Source organism: Rattus norvegicus, chromosome 2, assembly GCF_021556685.1.
Source record: "Rattus norvegicus strain SHRSP/BbbUtx chromosome 2, alternate assembly SHRSP_T2T, whole genome shotgun sequence".
In the NCBI taxonomy this organism is placed as follows: Eukaryota; Metazoa; Chordata; class Mammalia; order Rodentia; family Muridae; genus Rattus; species Rattus norvegicus.
Genome location: NC_141535.1, coordinates 249,347,679 through 249,362,468, shown reverse-complemented (window position 1 = coordinate 249,362,468; position 14,790 = coordinate 249,347,679). Strand labels below are relative to the sequence as shown.

General features: G+C 38.8%; 1 protein-coding gene across 9 annotated transcripts in view; it reads right to left on the bottom strand.

Moving 5' to 3' along the window:
• The window catches only part of Lrrc40 (leucine rich repeat containing 40), a 29,564-nt gene extending 14,784 nt beyond the window's left edge, over positions 1-14,780 (bottom strand). For 2 of the 9 annotated variants that reach the window (XM_087625122.1, XM_087625136.1), the window contains exons 1-5: positions 14,606-14,780; positions 10,865-10,979; positions 9,860-9,933; positions 7,780-7,909; positions 2,901-3,024 (exon numbers count right to left, since the gene is read on the bottom strand). In XM_087625122.1, coding sequence (XP_087481248.1) covers positions 2,901-3,024; positions 7,780-7,893 — 238 coding nt within the window. In that variant the 5' untranslated portion in view covers positions 7,894-7,909; positions 9,860-9,933; positions 10,865-10,979; positions 14,606-14,780. Of the gene's footprint in view, positions 1-2,900; positions 3,025-7,779; positions 7,910-8,731; positions 8,983-9,859; positions 9,934-10,864; positions 11,047-14,605 lie in introns of all 9 variants that reach the window. The other 7 variants (NM_001034926.2, NM_001399478.1, XM_087625119.1 and 4 more) reach the window with 5 other exon arrangements.
• Between the last annotated feature and the right edge of the window lie 10 nt (positions 14,781-14,790).

The following is a 14,790-nucleotide window of genomic DNA, read 5'->3' as shown; positions in this document are numbered from 1 at the left end:
GTTATCTGTTAGATGAGGGAATGTGATAATGGCTTACACATACTGTATTTAACGCAAGCCTTCCAATCCTTTCATCCATCCATTTTTGCCTCCTCCTTTTCTCCCTGTCTTCTTTTCTATGGTGAATTTCATATGTGATGTGTATGTTTGCACATGGCTACATATGCTTGTGCATGTGAAAAGATGCTGCTGTTTGGTATCTTCTTCCATCTGCTCTACCTTGTTTTGTGAAACAGGGTTCTTTAATGACCCAGGACCTCAATGATCAGGCTAGTGAGCGCCCAGACTTCACATGTGTGAGGGATCCAAACTCAGACCCTCATACTTGTATACCAGAATTCTGTGCCAACGCGCTTTCCTTAACACCTAAGCTCATCTGCCCATAAGAGCAAACGCTGTATCTCAACAATGCCTTTCTTTTCAGGATCTTCATCTCCTGGATTTTCTTCTTCACTCACTTGTTTGGTTTAGGAGATAGGGTGTCCTCCCTTCTATGAGGCCCAAGCTGGCCTCAGATCTAGATTCTCAAACCTCTTGCCTCATCCTCTTGACTGCTGGGATTGCAAAAGCATACCACCATTTTTGTCTGATATGTGCCTTTCTTTTCCAAAAAAACAAAACTGTCTCAGTAAAGGTATCTTTTAGGGAGTTAACATGCAATTTCTCCCTTAACCATAGTATAGATTCCCATTTTTAAGACTGAAAACATACTTCAAAAATCTCATCCTCAGCCCTCCAATAAACTGGAGTGAGGGACATGCATTTTGCAGCTTATCTTCCTAACTTCAAGCCCATCAATTTTAACATAATCAAAAACTGCACTGATATGACACCTTCAGCTTCTATTCTTCTATAGAAGCTAGCCAATTTTTAAAAAAAGTATAGTACTAGTTTTAACTTCTAATAAAAGTTTTTTTAAGTCTATTATTTATTTATTCTATATTGAGGGTTCTGCCTTCCCCAAAAGTTTAGATATTACTTGACTAGAATAATGAGGCGGGGGTAGGGGTGGGGATGGGGGTGAACTGATCCACTGAAATCTGTAAAATTCTATAAACAAAAGCTCATTATAGGAGCTGGCTAGATACCTAACAGGTCAAGGCACCAACAGACTGCTTTTTCAGAAAATCCAGGTTCAGTTTCCAGCACTCATATGGTGACTAGTGACATAAAACTACCCATGATTCCAGTTCCAGGGGACCTCTCTTGTGACCTCTGCAAATGTGATGCACATCAATACATGCAGGCAAAACATGCATACATATAAAATAAATAAAATCTAAAGAAAAAGGCTACTGTAAACTCTGGGGTCAAATCAGGAGCACTAGATGAGAACAAAGCAGTGGAATGTGTGTGGGGGAGCAGATAAAAACCCATCTCTAAATTTAATTTCTAATCCTATAGTAATCAATCTATAAAGCGGAGGGAAAATGTTATCACTGTCTCAATTACCTTACAGAACTACACATACAATGGAAAACTCTCAAAAGAAAGAGCGTTCTAGTTACGGAGTATCACACAAACGTAAAATCCTAGACTCTGCTCACCAGTCACAAGTAACTAGTAAATATGTCTGTGAAGTAAAGAGAAGACACTGCAACATGGCTAAGAACACAGATTTACACAGTCAGAGTCATCAGGCTGTTGTGTAAGTTCAGATGCCCTTCTGCTGTTTCAGCATGCTCCAGTTAGGAAAAACAAAAACCAAACAAACAAAACCTTGCTTCTGGCTGATTCAACAATACCTTCCATCTAGCACATACAAGGTTCTAAGTTTGATCTTGGAAGGAAAGGACAGAAGAAGGGCCATGTTCATCTACTGTCCTGGTTATATATGATGTTAGTTAAGGAAAGTGACATTGAAAATGGTAACGATAAGTAGAATCTTAAGTGTCAGTATCTAAACTCAAGGCCTGCTGAAAATAATTTCATTTAAAATAGTTAAAAGTAAAAAATTCAAAGATTTACAATTAATTGAAAGTTATCTACAATTAATTGTTGAAAAAAATCACATCTCTAACTTCTAAAAATATGAACAGGAGTTGGGTGTGGCAACTCAAATATGTAATCCTAGCACTAGGCAGGGAGAAACAGGAAAACCACGTCCATCTTCAATCACATAGCAAGTCTGAGGCCAGCCTGTTTGATAGGAGCTAGCATAGTTCAAAACCTTTAATTTCTTAGTATATAATTTTAAAATAATTTGTAATTATATTTTTACAAGAAAAATGTCTAATATATTACTAGCCAAAAAAGGACTAGCTATGGTAAACAGTATACAATGGGTAGTACTATAGTCATGAACTCAGAAATACTAACCATGTTTTCTGCCTTTAAACAACAACAAAGAATGTTTTATATTCTAAATTGAGAGCTCTGAGATAGGAGTACAAATATTGAAGCACTAGAATGTACCCGTGGTCCCTTAGTGTTACTTCTGTAAATGATGAACCACTACTATCTGATATTTCATTAATTTAAAGAAGAATTTACAATGTGGGCACTCAGGCAGAACAGGACTCTCAGTAGACATCACTACGTGCAAGCCAAGGGAAGCTAGAGCTGTATCCCCAAGCACGACAGGGGGAGTCAGCTGAGAAGGGAAGGATGGTGCATAACTCATAAAGATAGCGCGAAGCAGAATGTTCATCAAGTTTCTGTATGTTCTGTCCTCTACTCACCAGTTACCATTTCATTTTGTCATGAGCTACATGTCTTTTGATAATCATTCTTTAGGCAGACCCTAGATGTAATGGGTACTAGATATAAATGATACTAAGTAGCGTTTGCACTTACAATATAAAGAAAGTACTTTCTCTTTCTGTAATTATCGTAACTGTTTTTCTAAAAGAAAGTTACATTAACCTCAAATTCATATAGTATTTACTATGGCAATTTACTTTTCATTCTGCTTATTTCTGCTGGCAAATTCTTCAGCTGGTTACTGGAAAGATTGAGTCGCAGCAGATTGGACAGCAAAGCAAAATCAGCAGGCACGGTTGCAAGACGATTGCTTGAAAGATCCTTTAAAAAGAAAGGACAGAATGAATCTGTAAGTGAGGAAATAACAGTTAACAGATACTCATGAAAGGAATTTCAGAGTTATGAAGAAATTTTAGAATAAGAGATGACTTCAGAGGAACAGATATTTTCAACTTGAGCCACTGTCTCACAAACCAGGACTCACTCCTCTTCAATACCTGCAGGTCCACTATCTGTCCATCAAAGTCATGGTCAGGAATTAAAATCAGTTCCTCGTCTGAAAGTATTTTACATGATGGTGTTTACTAATCTCAAGTAATACCTCTGCAGTGTAACATGTGATTCAAAGGGAGATTAAAAAAAACCTCTGGAGAATAAAGGGTTAAGTGAGAAGAGGGCAGAGGGACAGAAAACCAGAGTGTGTGTGTTGGGGGTAGGGGGCTGAGTGGTGGTGGTAAACAAAAACCCAGCACTGCGTAAGCTGGGCAAAAAATAAAATTAAAGAGGGTGAAGAGATAGCTCAGTGGTTAAGAGTTCATGCTCCTCTTTCAGAGGACTTGAGTTTGGTTCCCAGTACCCATGTCAGGCAGCTCACAATCACCTATATATAACAGTAAATCCAGGAGATCCAAATGCCCTTCTCTGGCCTTTGCCATGGGGCACCCACACGTACATGCACATACTCAAGCACACACACATACATATACATACATATAATTAAGAATAAAACCACTCATGCATGAGTGGTGTGTGTGTGTGTGTGTGTGTGTGTGTGTGTGTGTGTAAAGCTTAAAGGAGTTTTAGCACAGCTGCTGTTCATTAGTAGACAGCACAGCTTCCAGAAGACATGGGTCATTAAACAAAACTCTTTGTGCCCGGCATAGCTTACCTCCCTATGAAGTATTGGTCAGGGAGCTCCCAAAGGCCCCCAAAGCAACACAAGCTATTTCCACTGCTTTTGGCTGTTGACCATAACTAGATGGCAAGACCCTACTGCTGAAGACACCACATACTTTGGTTGCAGAGCAAATATAATCTGGAATTGAATAGGACACTTCCTCCATGCTGGCTAGCTTTCAGAATGCCAGAAGTTGTAGCCACTGGGGGGAAAAAGATACAATGAGCTTACTCAATACTGGACCCCCGAGTGCTGTGATACTATGTTATGCAAGATGCACTTACAGTAGTGGCTTGACCGCTATGAGGGTGACAACAGCTTTATGCTTAGCTATGAGGAATGTTCCATCGAAGAGAATTCATGCTGGCATTCTAAACTTGATCAAAAGTTCAAGGCTGGGGAGGTCATAGGCTCTGGGGCTAAGGTAGAGTGATTTACTACTGTGGTTTTACTAAGTAGACATGCTGATAAACTGACTTCTAAATGATTATAATCAGAGATAAGTGCTACCCTCAACCTTGACTAGAAAAGCCACTTACAGTGAGCAGCAGTTACTAGAAACACAACTAAATGGTCAAAGTGCTGGGAAAAGTGAGTGTTTATGCCTGGTGCTGCCGGTTCATTCCTTTAATCCCAGCACTCAGGAGTCAGAGGCAGGCAGATCTCTGTGAGTTCAAAGCCAGCCTAGTCCAGTCTACACAGCATGTTCCGGGACAGTCAGGGACACAAAAAGAGAAACCCTGTGTCAAAAGGGAAAACAACAACAAAAATAATAATAAATAATAATAATAATTTTAAAAAATTAGTTCCAAACCCTGAGTGACACACATACAACACTCTCCTCAAAGCTCAGGGAACACTGAGGAAGAAGGGGTAGAAAAAGTTAAGAAGTGGTGGGTGGGTAGGAGTCCTGTGAGATGCTGTTTTCTGGACATGAGATGGCCACTGAACTCACAGCATCGGTGGCCACCAGCACACGGTCAGCCAACAAGGCAAGCCAACTCTCCAACAGGCAGCACTGACTGGACTCACTGGGTTACAAGAAAACAAACAGAAAGGAAGGAAGGAAGGAAGGAAGGAAGGAAGGAAGGAAGGAAGGAAGGAAGGAAGGAAGGAAGGAAGGAAATAAAAGAAAGAAGAGAAAGTTAAAATGTGGGAGCCTGTGATGGGAGAGTCTGGGAAGGAAAAACTGGAGTGGGTATGATGTATGAAAATTTCAAAGAACAAGTAAGTTATTCTAAAAAATAAAATAAAGTTCATTGTAGTCAGGATGAAGGGCATTTGGGAACTCTTCACTATATTTTTAAAACTTTTTGCATAACCCCAAGATTATTCCAAAATGAACTAATTATTGACAATGCAGAGTTCTTAAGATAGAAATTAAAAAATTCTGAAACCATGTGAAGAAGTAAATTTATTTTAATAAAATACCGAACTTCTAGACAGTATCAAGACAGTCAAAAATTTAATTATTACATAAAACACTTGGTGCTGAAGAGATGGCTCAGTAGTTAAGAGCACTTGTTCTTGCAGGGGACACAGGTTCTATTCCTAGCACCTGCATGGCAGCTCAGAAATGCCTGGAACTCGAGCTCCAGGACCCACTTCCCATTTCTGCAGGCACCAGGCACACACAAGATACAAAAACAAACATACAGGCAAAACACTATATACATATGACAAATGAAATTTTAAAGCAAATAGGATATATAAACACATTCATACTTATGACATGTCATTCTTTCAATAAACGCTATTTTTGGGCTAAAGTTCTACATAATGTCGGGAAATATTAGTGTAAATGATTACAAGTATTTATATTTTAATCTGTTTTGATGTATTTTTCTACATATTTTATTTATCATTAATTAAATGCTATTGAATTAAAGCATATTGAATCTTTAATAAAAATTCTTGAGCCAGGAAGTGGTGAAGAACATCTTTAGTCCCAGCATTTGTGAGGCAGAGGAGTTTAAACCAACTTGGCCTACAGAGTGAGTTCCAGGACAGTCTCAACTAAATGATTCTATTAGGTGGGGAGAGGGGAAAAGGAAAGGAAGGAGGGGGGAGGGGGGAGGGGGGAGGGAAGGAAACATCTGGGAACCCATGAAGAAGAAAGGGAAAACTTCACTTAGTGTAAGGTTTCTTTTTAACTTTCACCTCTACATGATGCTCTTTTCTAGAGAAAAACAAAACAGAAAACAACTTTTGGAAGTGGAGAGACAGCTTAGAAGTTAAGAGAGCTAGCTGCTCTTCAGAGAACCTAGTTTAATTTCCAGATTCAGTTCCATCACCCACCCACAGTAGGTGCTCACAACCACCTGTAATGTCAGCTTCAAGGGCTCCAATATCATCTTTCAGCATTTGCATGAACATGCCATACATCCACATAAACATATACTCAAAACTATACTTAGTTTTATGAATCAACTTTAAAACTAACTTACAAAATTAACTTTTTATATGAAAATCTAATGGCTCCCTCCTTTCTTTTATCTACAAATGTCTTTTACTTCTCAAACTTTACTTCCAAAACGATCAGATTGAAAGAAAATGTTTTATTTTAAACACTAGCACAAATGGTAGACATATGAAGGAAGTGGTATATACAGAATAAATACTTAAACACTTCGTTTAAATACTTAAAATGAGAAATCTGTTTCTAAAACCTGCCAAGGCCAAGGACAGAGCACAGCATGAAATGACAGCACATACTGTAGGCTGGAGCCTCTTCCTCAGAGGACTGAAGCCTTTCAGCTGGAACAGCTTATGGCAGACTCTCATCCTGCTCTAAAGCAGAGAAAAGGAGGCAAACTGACATCTTTATATCTCAATTTCATTCTTTGTCAGTTGTATAACTTAGGACAAATTTCCTGTTGTAAAAGCTTCCATTTCTTACTTTTTTAAACTCAGATACATTTATACTTACCTTGCTATATATAAAGCCAATGCAAGGTGTCTGTGGTTTTTATTCTTAAAATTATTAAAATAATATTGTACTGATTTATGTTTGACTCTAGTTAAGGAAGATGAAACAGGCAGCATGCAAGTTTTGACAAAAAAAGGTGTTAATTTAAAAACTAGAGTAAAGTAACCATTAAGAAATTGGAATATATATGGCCATTGGGTAATACGCAGAACAGAATATAAAATATAGAGAGGATAGGAAAACAGAAGAGATGTACTTTTAAGACCGCTTCCCTCAGCCCTTGGTCCTGCCAAGACTGAACCCCCAGTGAACGTGATTGTTGGGGTGAGGGCGATAATAGGGGGAGGATGGGGAGGGGGACACCTGTATAGAAGGGGAGGGGGGTAATGGGGATGTTGGCCCGGAAACCGGGAAAGGGAATAACAATCGGAATGTAAATAAGAAATAATCAAGTTAATAAAGATTAAAAAAAAAGAAAGACTGCTTCCCTCTATTCAACTAAGATGTAAAAACCTACAAGGCTGGACAAATTAATCAGCGGTCCAAAGCACTAGCTCTTCCTGGAGAAGGTCCAGGTTTGATTGACAGTACCTACATGACTCATAACTGTCTATAAATCCAGTTACATCCTGGTATCCAGAAGAGCACACTGATCACTCTGGAACTGAAGTATGAAGATCTGACGCCCTCTTTAGAAGAAAGTAAGAAAAAGACAAAAGCCTCTGAACAACCAAGGCATGCCCACTGTTTTCTTCTGAACTCTATTCCTGCAATATAACTTAGTTCATTTGATAACATAGAAAACCCATGTCTACAGTTACTAATTTAGCAACCTAGTTAAAATAATTTATAGTAAGCTACTCATAAAACTGGCTACCTATGTCCTACAGTTTAAATCATACATTCAGTTCTCTAGCCTATCGAGAATCCCCAACAGCCCCAATTATGAAAAAACCAAGTCATAACTTACTAAATCTTCTAAGCTGGAAAGGTGTTCAAACCCCTCAGGTATGCAAGTCAGCTCATTGTGCTGGAGGTGCAGCGCCTTCAGGTTTTTTAAGCTTGTAATTTCTTCAGGCAGCATTTTCAGTTTGTTATGGCTATTAGTTAATAAAACAAAAGCTGAGTGACTTAGTAGACTGAGAAGTATTTACCAAAGGCTTTTGTCAATCAACCACAAGGACTCATCATAACTATCGAATGGTGCTATCCGTTCAAGTGTTTATCAAGACCCACATCTCCAATATACACCCATCAGCAGAAATTTAAACCAAGCAAGTCAGGGTCTGAAAGAAAACCAGCAATGAAAACTGTTCTTAAGTAAACATAAATAATTGGTAAACTTTTGATTGCTTGTTTACAATCTGTTTACTTAACACGTAATGTGAAAGGGACTTATTGGACTCGTACTAAATATTTACATTGTTCCTGAAAACATATGTTCACATACACATTGCAATGGAACTATATATATTTTTTTATAATACTTATCTATTTTTATGAGTATAGCTGTTTTTGCCACATGTATGTCTGTTTGGTGTACATCAGGCCAGAAGAGAGTGTTAAGATACTCTAAAACTGGAGTTATAGACAGATGTGAGGGGCTGTAGTGAGTTCCATAGGTTTGGAACTTGAACCCAGATCCTCTGGAAGAGTACACAGTGCTCTTAACTGTTGACCCATCTCTTCTGCCCCTGGAGCTGTGTTTGATATGGAGGCTAGGTTTTTAATTTCATGTTCAAAACAAAAGCAGTTATTTCTATTTTCAGATCTGGTAGGTTTGGCAACACTCAATCTGACTCTATACTTGGCCTTTTTAGTTGAAGCCTTCTGAAGAGACACTCACTGATGTAAAAGTCCCAGTAAGGACAATATACTTCTTGGTGATTAAGAGAGGAATGAGGCTTTGGCACCATGCTTACTTGGTTAAAGCACCTGTCTTGTAAACATGAGATCCTTGGTTTAAGTCTCACAGGTGCCTTTGTACAGCCTAAAGGATAATGCACTTTCGTCTCTTTATTGGAGTTAACCTTTACGAACTGATGGATGTGGTGGCACAAACATTTAGTCCTATCATTCGGGAGGCAGAAGCAAGTGTATCTCTGGAGTTTTAGGCCAGTCTGGTCTACAAAGGGAGTTTCAGTTCCAGGGCTGTTATGCGGAGAATTTCTGTCTTGAAAAAAGAAAGAGGGGGAAGTCGCATGAATAAATTTCAGGTGCATCATAACTTAAAATGTTCAACTATAAAATTTATCCCATTTTCTTATTTTAGCTTACATATAACAGGGGAAAGGGAAATACCAGGGACTTTAGACTAATAATATTACATTAAAATCATGGAGCCCAAAGCTGTCTGGACATGTTTAACTACTACTCATAGGTAAAAGCCATAAGGTTTGGCTCAGCTGCTGAGCATACATGGGGTCTTGACCTCCACTGAGTACCAAAAACCCAAAAACAAAGACCAAAACCAACAAAAAGAACACAAAATTCTTCACTGCTAATGAAATAATTAATATTTCAAATCTACTGTGCAAAAATTTTCAGGCTAAAAATGAAAACTAAAACCTGAGATTCTAAGAAAGAAGTTTTCTAAAACAAGAGCCAAAAGTATCTCATAAACATAAAATACATAAAAATCAATTGGCCTTAAATCTGTAGAGACAAAGAGGATATAATGAATTCTAAAAACAAAACACATAGACAAAGTTGCTGTGTACAGCACCGCAGACTTCTGTGACTAACACAGGAGTCCCAGAGCACAGCACTGTGGGGTTACATTGAGACAAATAGCAAGATTCCTCTAAATAGAAAAAACAAATAATTGAATCATTAAATTCTTGTTCTCCCTTAACCAGTTTCTGGGATGATGCAAAGATCTGGTCTCCAAGGGTTGTCTCCTCTTGGGTAGAATTCAGCATCTGGCAGGTGTTTAACCAACCCTGCTTCCTACAGGCCACACTGTAGTTCAAGGTTATTTTCTATGTGAAGAAAAGGGATTTCCGGTTCACATCACTGTACCTGCAGTCTTAGACATGGGTTCACTTTACCTGACATTAAGTTTCTGAAGATTGTCTAGCTCTCTTATAGCTGAAGGCAGAGATGTCAGCTGATTATCATGTATCTAAAATGATTACAAGACAAAGTCAATATTCTGATCTTACAATTAGCAATATTTGAGCTTTGCCATTGAAAAAAGTTATTTACTAAACCCCTGTTCTTCATATTAAATGGCAATGTGCTGGGTGCTTAGTAATTTATTCTGTGTGTACTCACCAAACTGCTGCTCAGCAATTATGACCAAATAAGTTATTACTAAAATGTAAAGAGACAAACACAGACTGGAGGAGGGTCAACAGCAGCAGGGTTCTGGTGGTCTCCTCATATCACACATTGAGAAGATATGAGCTGGGAGAACAGTTTTATAGCCTCACAAAAATCATACTGTCTTCACAGTAGAAAGAACCTTAGAGTAAGCCAAACTATTGTTTTGCTATTTTACAGACACAAACAAAACCTCCTCCAGGAATGGCATTGTTTACATCCACCATTTCCACACATGAATTGAAGGGTTTAGATATTGCCAATGTCACAAAAAGTCTGTATATTCTGAAATACACCCTTCACACTTCACTTATGTTATGGTAGGTCAACTTTCACTACAAAAAATAAAATAAAATAAAATAAAATAAAATAAAAAATTCAGGTGGTTACAGTCAATAAGTCTAAGAGCAAGTTATAAGGAACACAAAAGGGCCCCTAAGTCCTATACTTGCTTTAGTGCCTAAAATAAAAATTAACGAAGGGAAATAAAAAACAAAAACAAGAAGCCAAATGACAGTTGTTTGCACACATGACTCATTTAATCACAGCATCTACATCAGGTCTGTGAACATGGAGACATGAAGCCAATCCTCTAAGTCAGTTTCTTATTTAACTTGCATTCTATAAGCTCAGCAAGGAAGGCTTCCTGTTTAGCAAAGCCTAAATTTAGCTCTTCAACTTACCTCAATTCAGCCTTTTTAACTAAGAAACCATAATTATAGTCAACTTACATCAAGAACAGTAAGGGCAGGCAAGAGTCGGAGGTCATCAGAGAGAGACTGAAGTTTATTGCTGGAGATGATGAGTTTGGTCAGATCTGTCTGTTCCCACCATCGTTCAGTAGAACTGAATGAAAGATTCTGATTAGCCTCTTCGGGAATGTCCACATTTATTCTCCAAACACATTGAGGGACTATCTCCATCACCACCACATCAAGAAGAAAAGGGGAAAAGAATGAAAATGAAGTGAAGACTAAGCAACATACTCACTGACTACTTACCTCACAATGGACCCAAATAACTCCAGGGCCCGAGGGAAAGCATTGTGGGTGTATTGGTTACTTTTCTATTGCTGTGATAAAACACCACGGCCAAGGTAACTTATAAAAGAAAGTGTTTAATTTGGATTAAGGTAGAGTAAATGACCAGCTGAGAGCCCGCATTCTGAGCCACAAGCATGAAGCGGAGAAAGGTACACTGGGAATGTATTAGTCTTTTGGAACCTCAAAGCCCACCCTCTGTGACATGCCTTCTCCAACAAGGTTACATCTAATCCTTCCCAAACAGGTCTACCAACTGGGGACCAAATTCTCAAACACATGAACCTCTGGGGAACACGCTCGTTCAAACCATCACAGTGGTAAGTGGTAAGTGTACTTGCTGGCAAGTCTAGTCACATGAGCTTAAACTTCAGAACATACATGGTGGAGAAAACCAACTCCTGCAAGTTGTCCCCTGACTTGTCCATGTGCAGGAAAATAAATAAATAAATAAATAAATAAATAAATAAATGTTTAAATGCCAATAAATCAAACATCAATAAGTTACAACACAATGTATTTTATTGGGGGAAAAAAAGACTGCAATGCGAATTTTACATGAGACCCTGAGTTTGATCCCCAGCACCGAAACACAAAATACAACGTTAAACTCTTCTGACAACATTGTGAGATGGATGGTTTTACTATTCCTGTTTGCAAGTGAAAAAAAAATGAAGCAAGAAAATGTGTGACCTCGGGTTTAGCAGGTAAGTTCACATTGCACTCTAAGATCTGCAGAACCACTTGCCATTACAGCCTGTGAAAGGTATCTGACCCTAGTAGCTACCATTCTACCAGACATAATTTTGTTTCTTACCCACACACAAAGCTGTGTCATTCTATTGTAGCAAAAGTTAACACCTATAATGTAGTGAGTAGAACAGTCACTCTGAAGTAGAAATTCCACTAGAATGCTTTCTTCCAGGCAAGGTCCTAGGGTTCCATCTCTAGTACAGCATTGAGATAAGCAAAAGCTTGAATCTTTAGGAAGAAGCTTGTCAACAGGTTGCATCAAAACTTCTGTCCTTGTGTAGCCAACTATGTTAAGAGAGCCTCACAAAGGTATGGCTGCAGGAGGGTGACACAGAACTTGGAATATTATTCAAGCCAATCAATCACTAGTTATGCCCTACCTTCATTGTCATTCAAATTCACCAGAGACTTCCCAATCAGATTTGGGAATGGAGGCTTGCCTATGTATGAACCAGTAAAGAAGAGTCACAATAAGGAAAACAGATTTTAATTCCAAAGAGACAAACAGAAGAAAAGTTTTAGTAATTCAAAAGGGGGAAGAATATAGGAAAAAAACAGAAAAATCGCTCCTTCTTATAGGTTCCTGCCTTGACTTACTTCAATGCTAAATAAACCCTTTCCTCCCCAACTTGCTTTTGGTCATGGTGTTTCCTCACAGTAATGGTAAGTAACCCTTACTACAACTAGTAATGGTATATTAGTGAGCAATAACTTATTTTCAATGTATGCATATCTTTATAGTTTGGTGGATTTGGAGCCACAACAGTGACTTTATTTCTTGATGGGTGGTATTGGATAATTAGCCTTCAAGAACAGTCAACTCAATATGAAGACACCCTTCAAAACTCTAGACTAGATATACAAACCAACAGATGTGTAAACTGCAACACGGAGCTATAAAAAAAAGAAGGAGTAAGAAAATATGATCCCTCAAAAATTGTAACTGGTCTTCAGATACTGAAATAGACAAAATGCCACATGAAGCTTTCAAAATTTTGGGTAAGAAATTATCAATAAATTAAAAGAGGATACAGACAAGCAGATGGTTTCAACCTAGGCTGCAGAGAAGAAAGTCAGCAAAATGGTTGAAAACATCCACAATAAGGATGCAAACGTGGAGCTGGAGAAATGGCTCAGCAGTTAAAGAGCACTGACTGCTCTTCCAGAGGTCCTGAGTCCAATTCCCAGCAACCACATGGTGGCTCACAACCATCTGTAATGAGCATCTGATGCCCACTTCTGGCATGTCTGAGAACAGCTACAGTGTACTTATATGTAATAAATAAATAAATCTTTAAAAAGGATGCAAACGTTAGGAACATGGAAGAAAGATTCAGAAACAGATCAAGATGGGAAAAAAAAATCTTCCTACGTCAATTAGTATAGCCAAGACAATCCTCTACAGACCCACTCACAAGCCTACTTGTGCTGACCCTAAAAAATAAAACTTTCCTACCGTTCCAGTGCTGTGCAAGAGGCTTCTCTACAATGGTATTGGCAGTTTTAGCAATTATAGCTGTCTATTCAGTACCAGCCTGAATACTCTCCTCCTGAAATTGCCTCTGCCAAAAAAACCAGTACATGGTCTTCTCTCGGGTATTCAGATACTACACTTGATCATAGCCAAAAAGTTGAGAAGCGATCTCTAGGGTATTCAGGACATAGGTAGAATAAAGCCATGTCTTGACCACAATATAATGCAAATGGCTGCTCACCCAGTTCCCGACACAGCTCTGCCCATAACATTCAATGTTTTTCCTAGGCCTACATTCCAGAGCCTTCCACATTCTAGTCATATAAAACAGTCCAAATGTCATAGGAATCACATAGATTTACCCACTTTCTGGATACCAATTTCTATCATACTCTTCTTTCCATATGCTGTGGTAAAATACCATAACAAAGCACCTTAGAGAAGAAGTTTATTTTAGCTCACAGTTTCATTTGCAGGCCATCAGTCAAGGTGGCAAGAATGCACAAAACAACTACAATCAAGAGCAGAGGGAGAAATGAATCAAGGCACACATACCTTTTTATACAGCTCACCCTTGGGTCCAAGACCCAAATCAGGGAATGGTGCAGCCCATTGTAGGCTAGATCTTCCTACATCAACTATCAATCATTCCGTAAGCATACACACAATGTCTTTACGTAGTCAATCTTATAAATACACAAGTGCACTATTAGAAGTGGAAGACTCTAATCAATTAAAGTAAGAAAAAATATTTCAGAAAGAATGCATTCTTTCTCAATCCTCTCTTTGTCTCTGTCCTCTCCAACCAAACATATACACTACAAAAGGTTTTATTTATACTTAGTAGTGTGTAAATGTGTGCTTGTTGGTCATTCAGTTTTCTTAGGATGTTCTCAAACTCATACACTCTGCAGCATTTATTCTAAATTACTACTTAGAATAAGTGGTATATTTGTCATTGGGATTTTTCTCAACTGAAAAAAAAAAGGTCTTGAAAGAGAAGTTAAGTATTCTCAGGTCAAATCAAATACTTGCCTATCATCTATCTCATAGCTAGTTTACTCCTAAACTATAATGCTTATCCCGCATTCTGTGGACATCTCAGCGAACACTCCGAGTAAGTCATGCCACAGTCCTAGCAGGGCCACCGAGCTGGAGCGGGTAGGTGCACAGGAGACCAAGAGGGTGTTTGCGTGCTGCCTCACCTTCCCCGAGGTTCCTTCCCGCCAGGTTGAGTTGGCCGCTGCTCCTCGCTGCCTTCAGCAGGCCCTGGGGGACAGTGGGGCCTCTGTCCTTGCTCTCTGTGCGGAATCCCGCACGAGGGTCAGACCTAGGGGCCCTCAGCTGGCGCGACATATTCAAAAGCTCAGACAGGAAGCCCTGACCACCG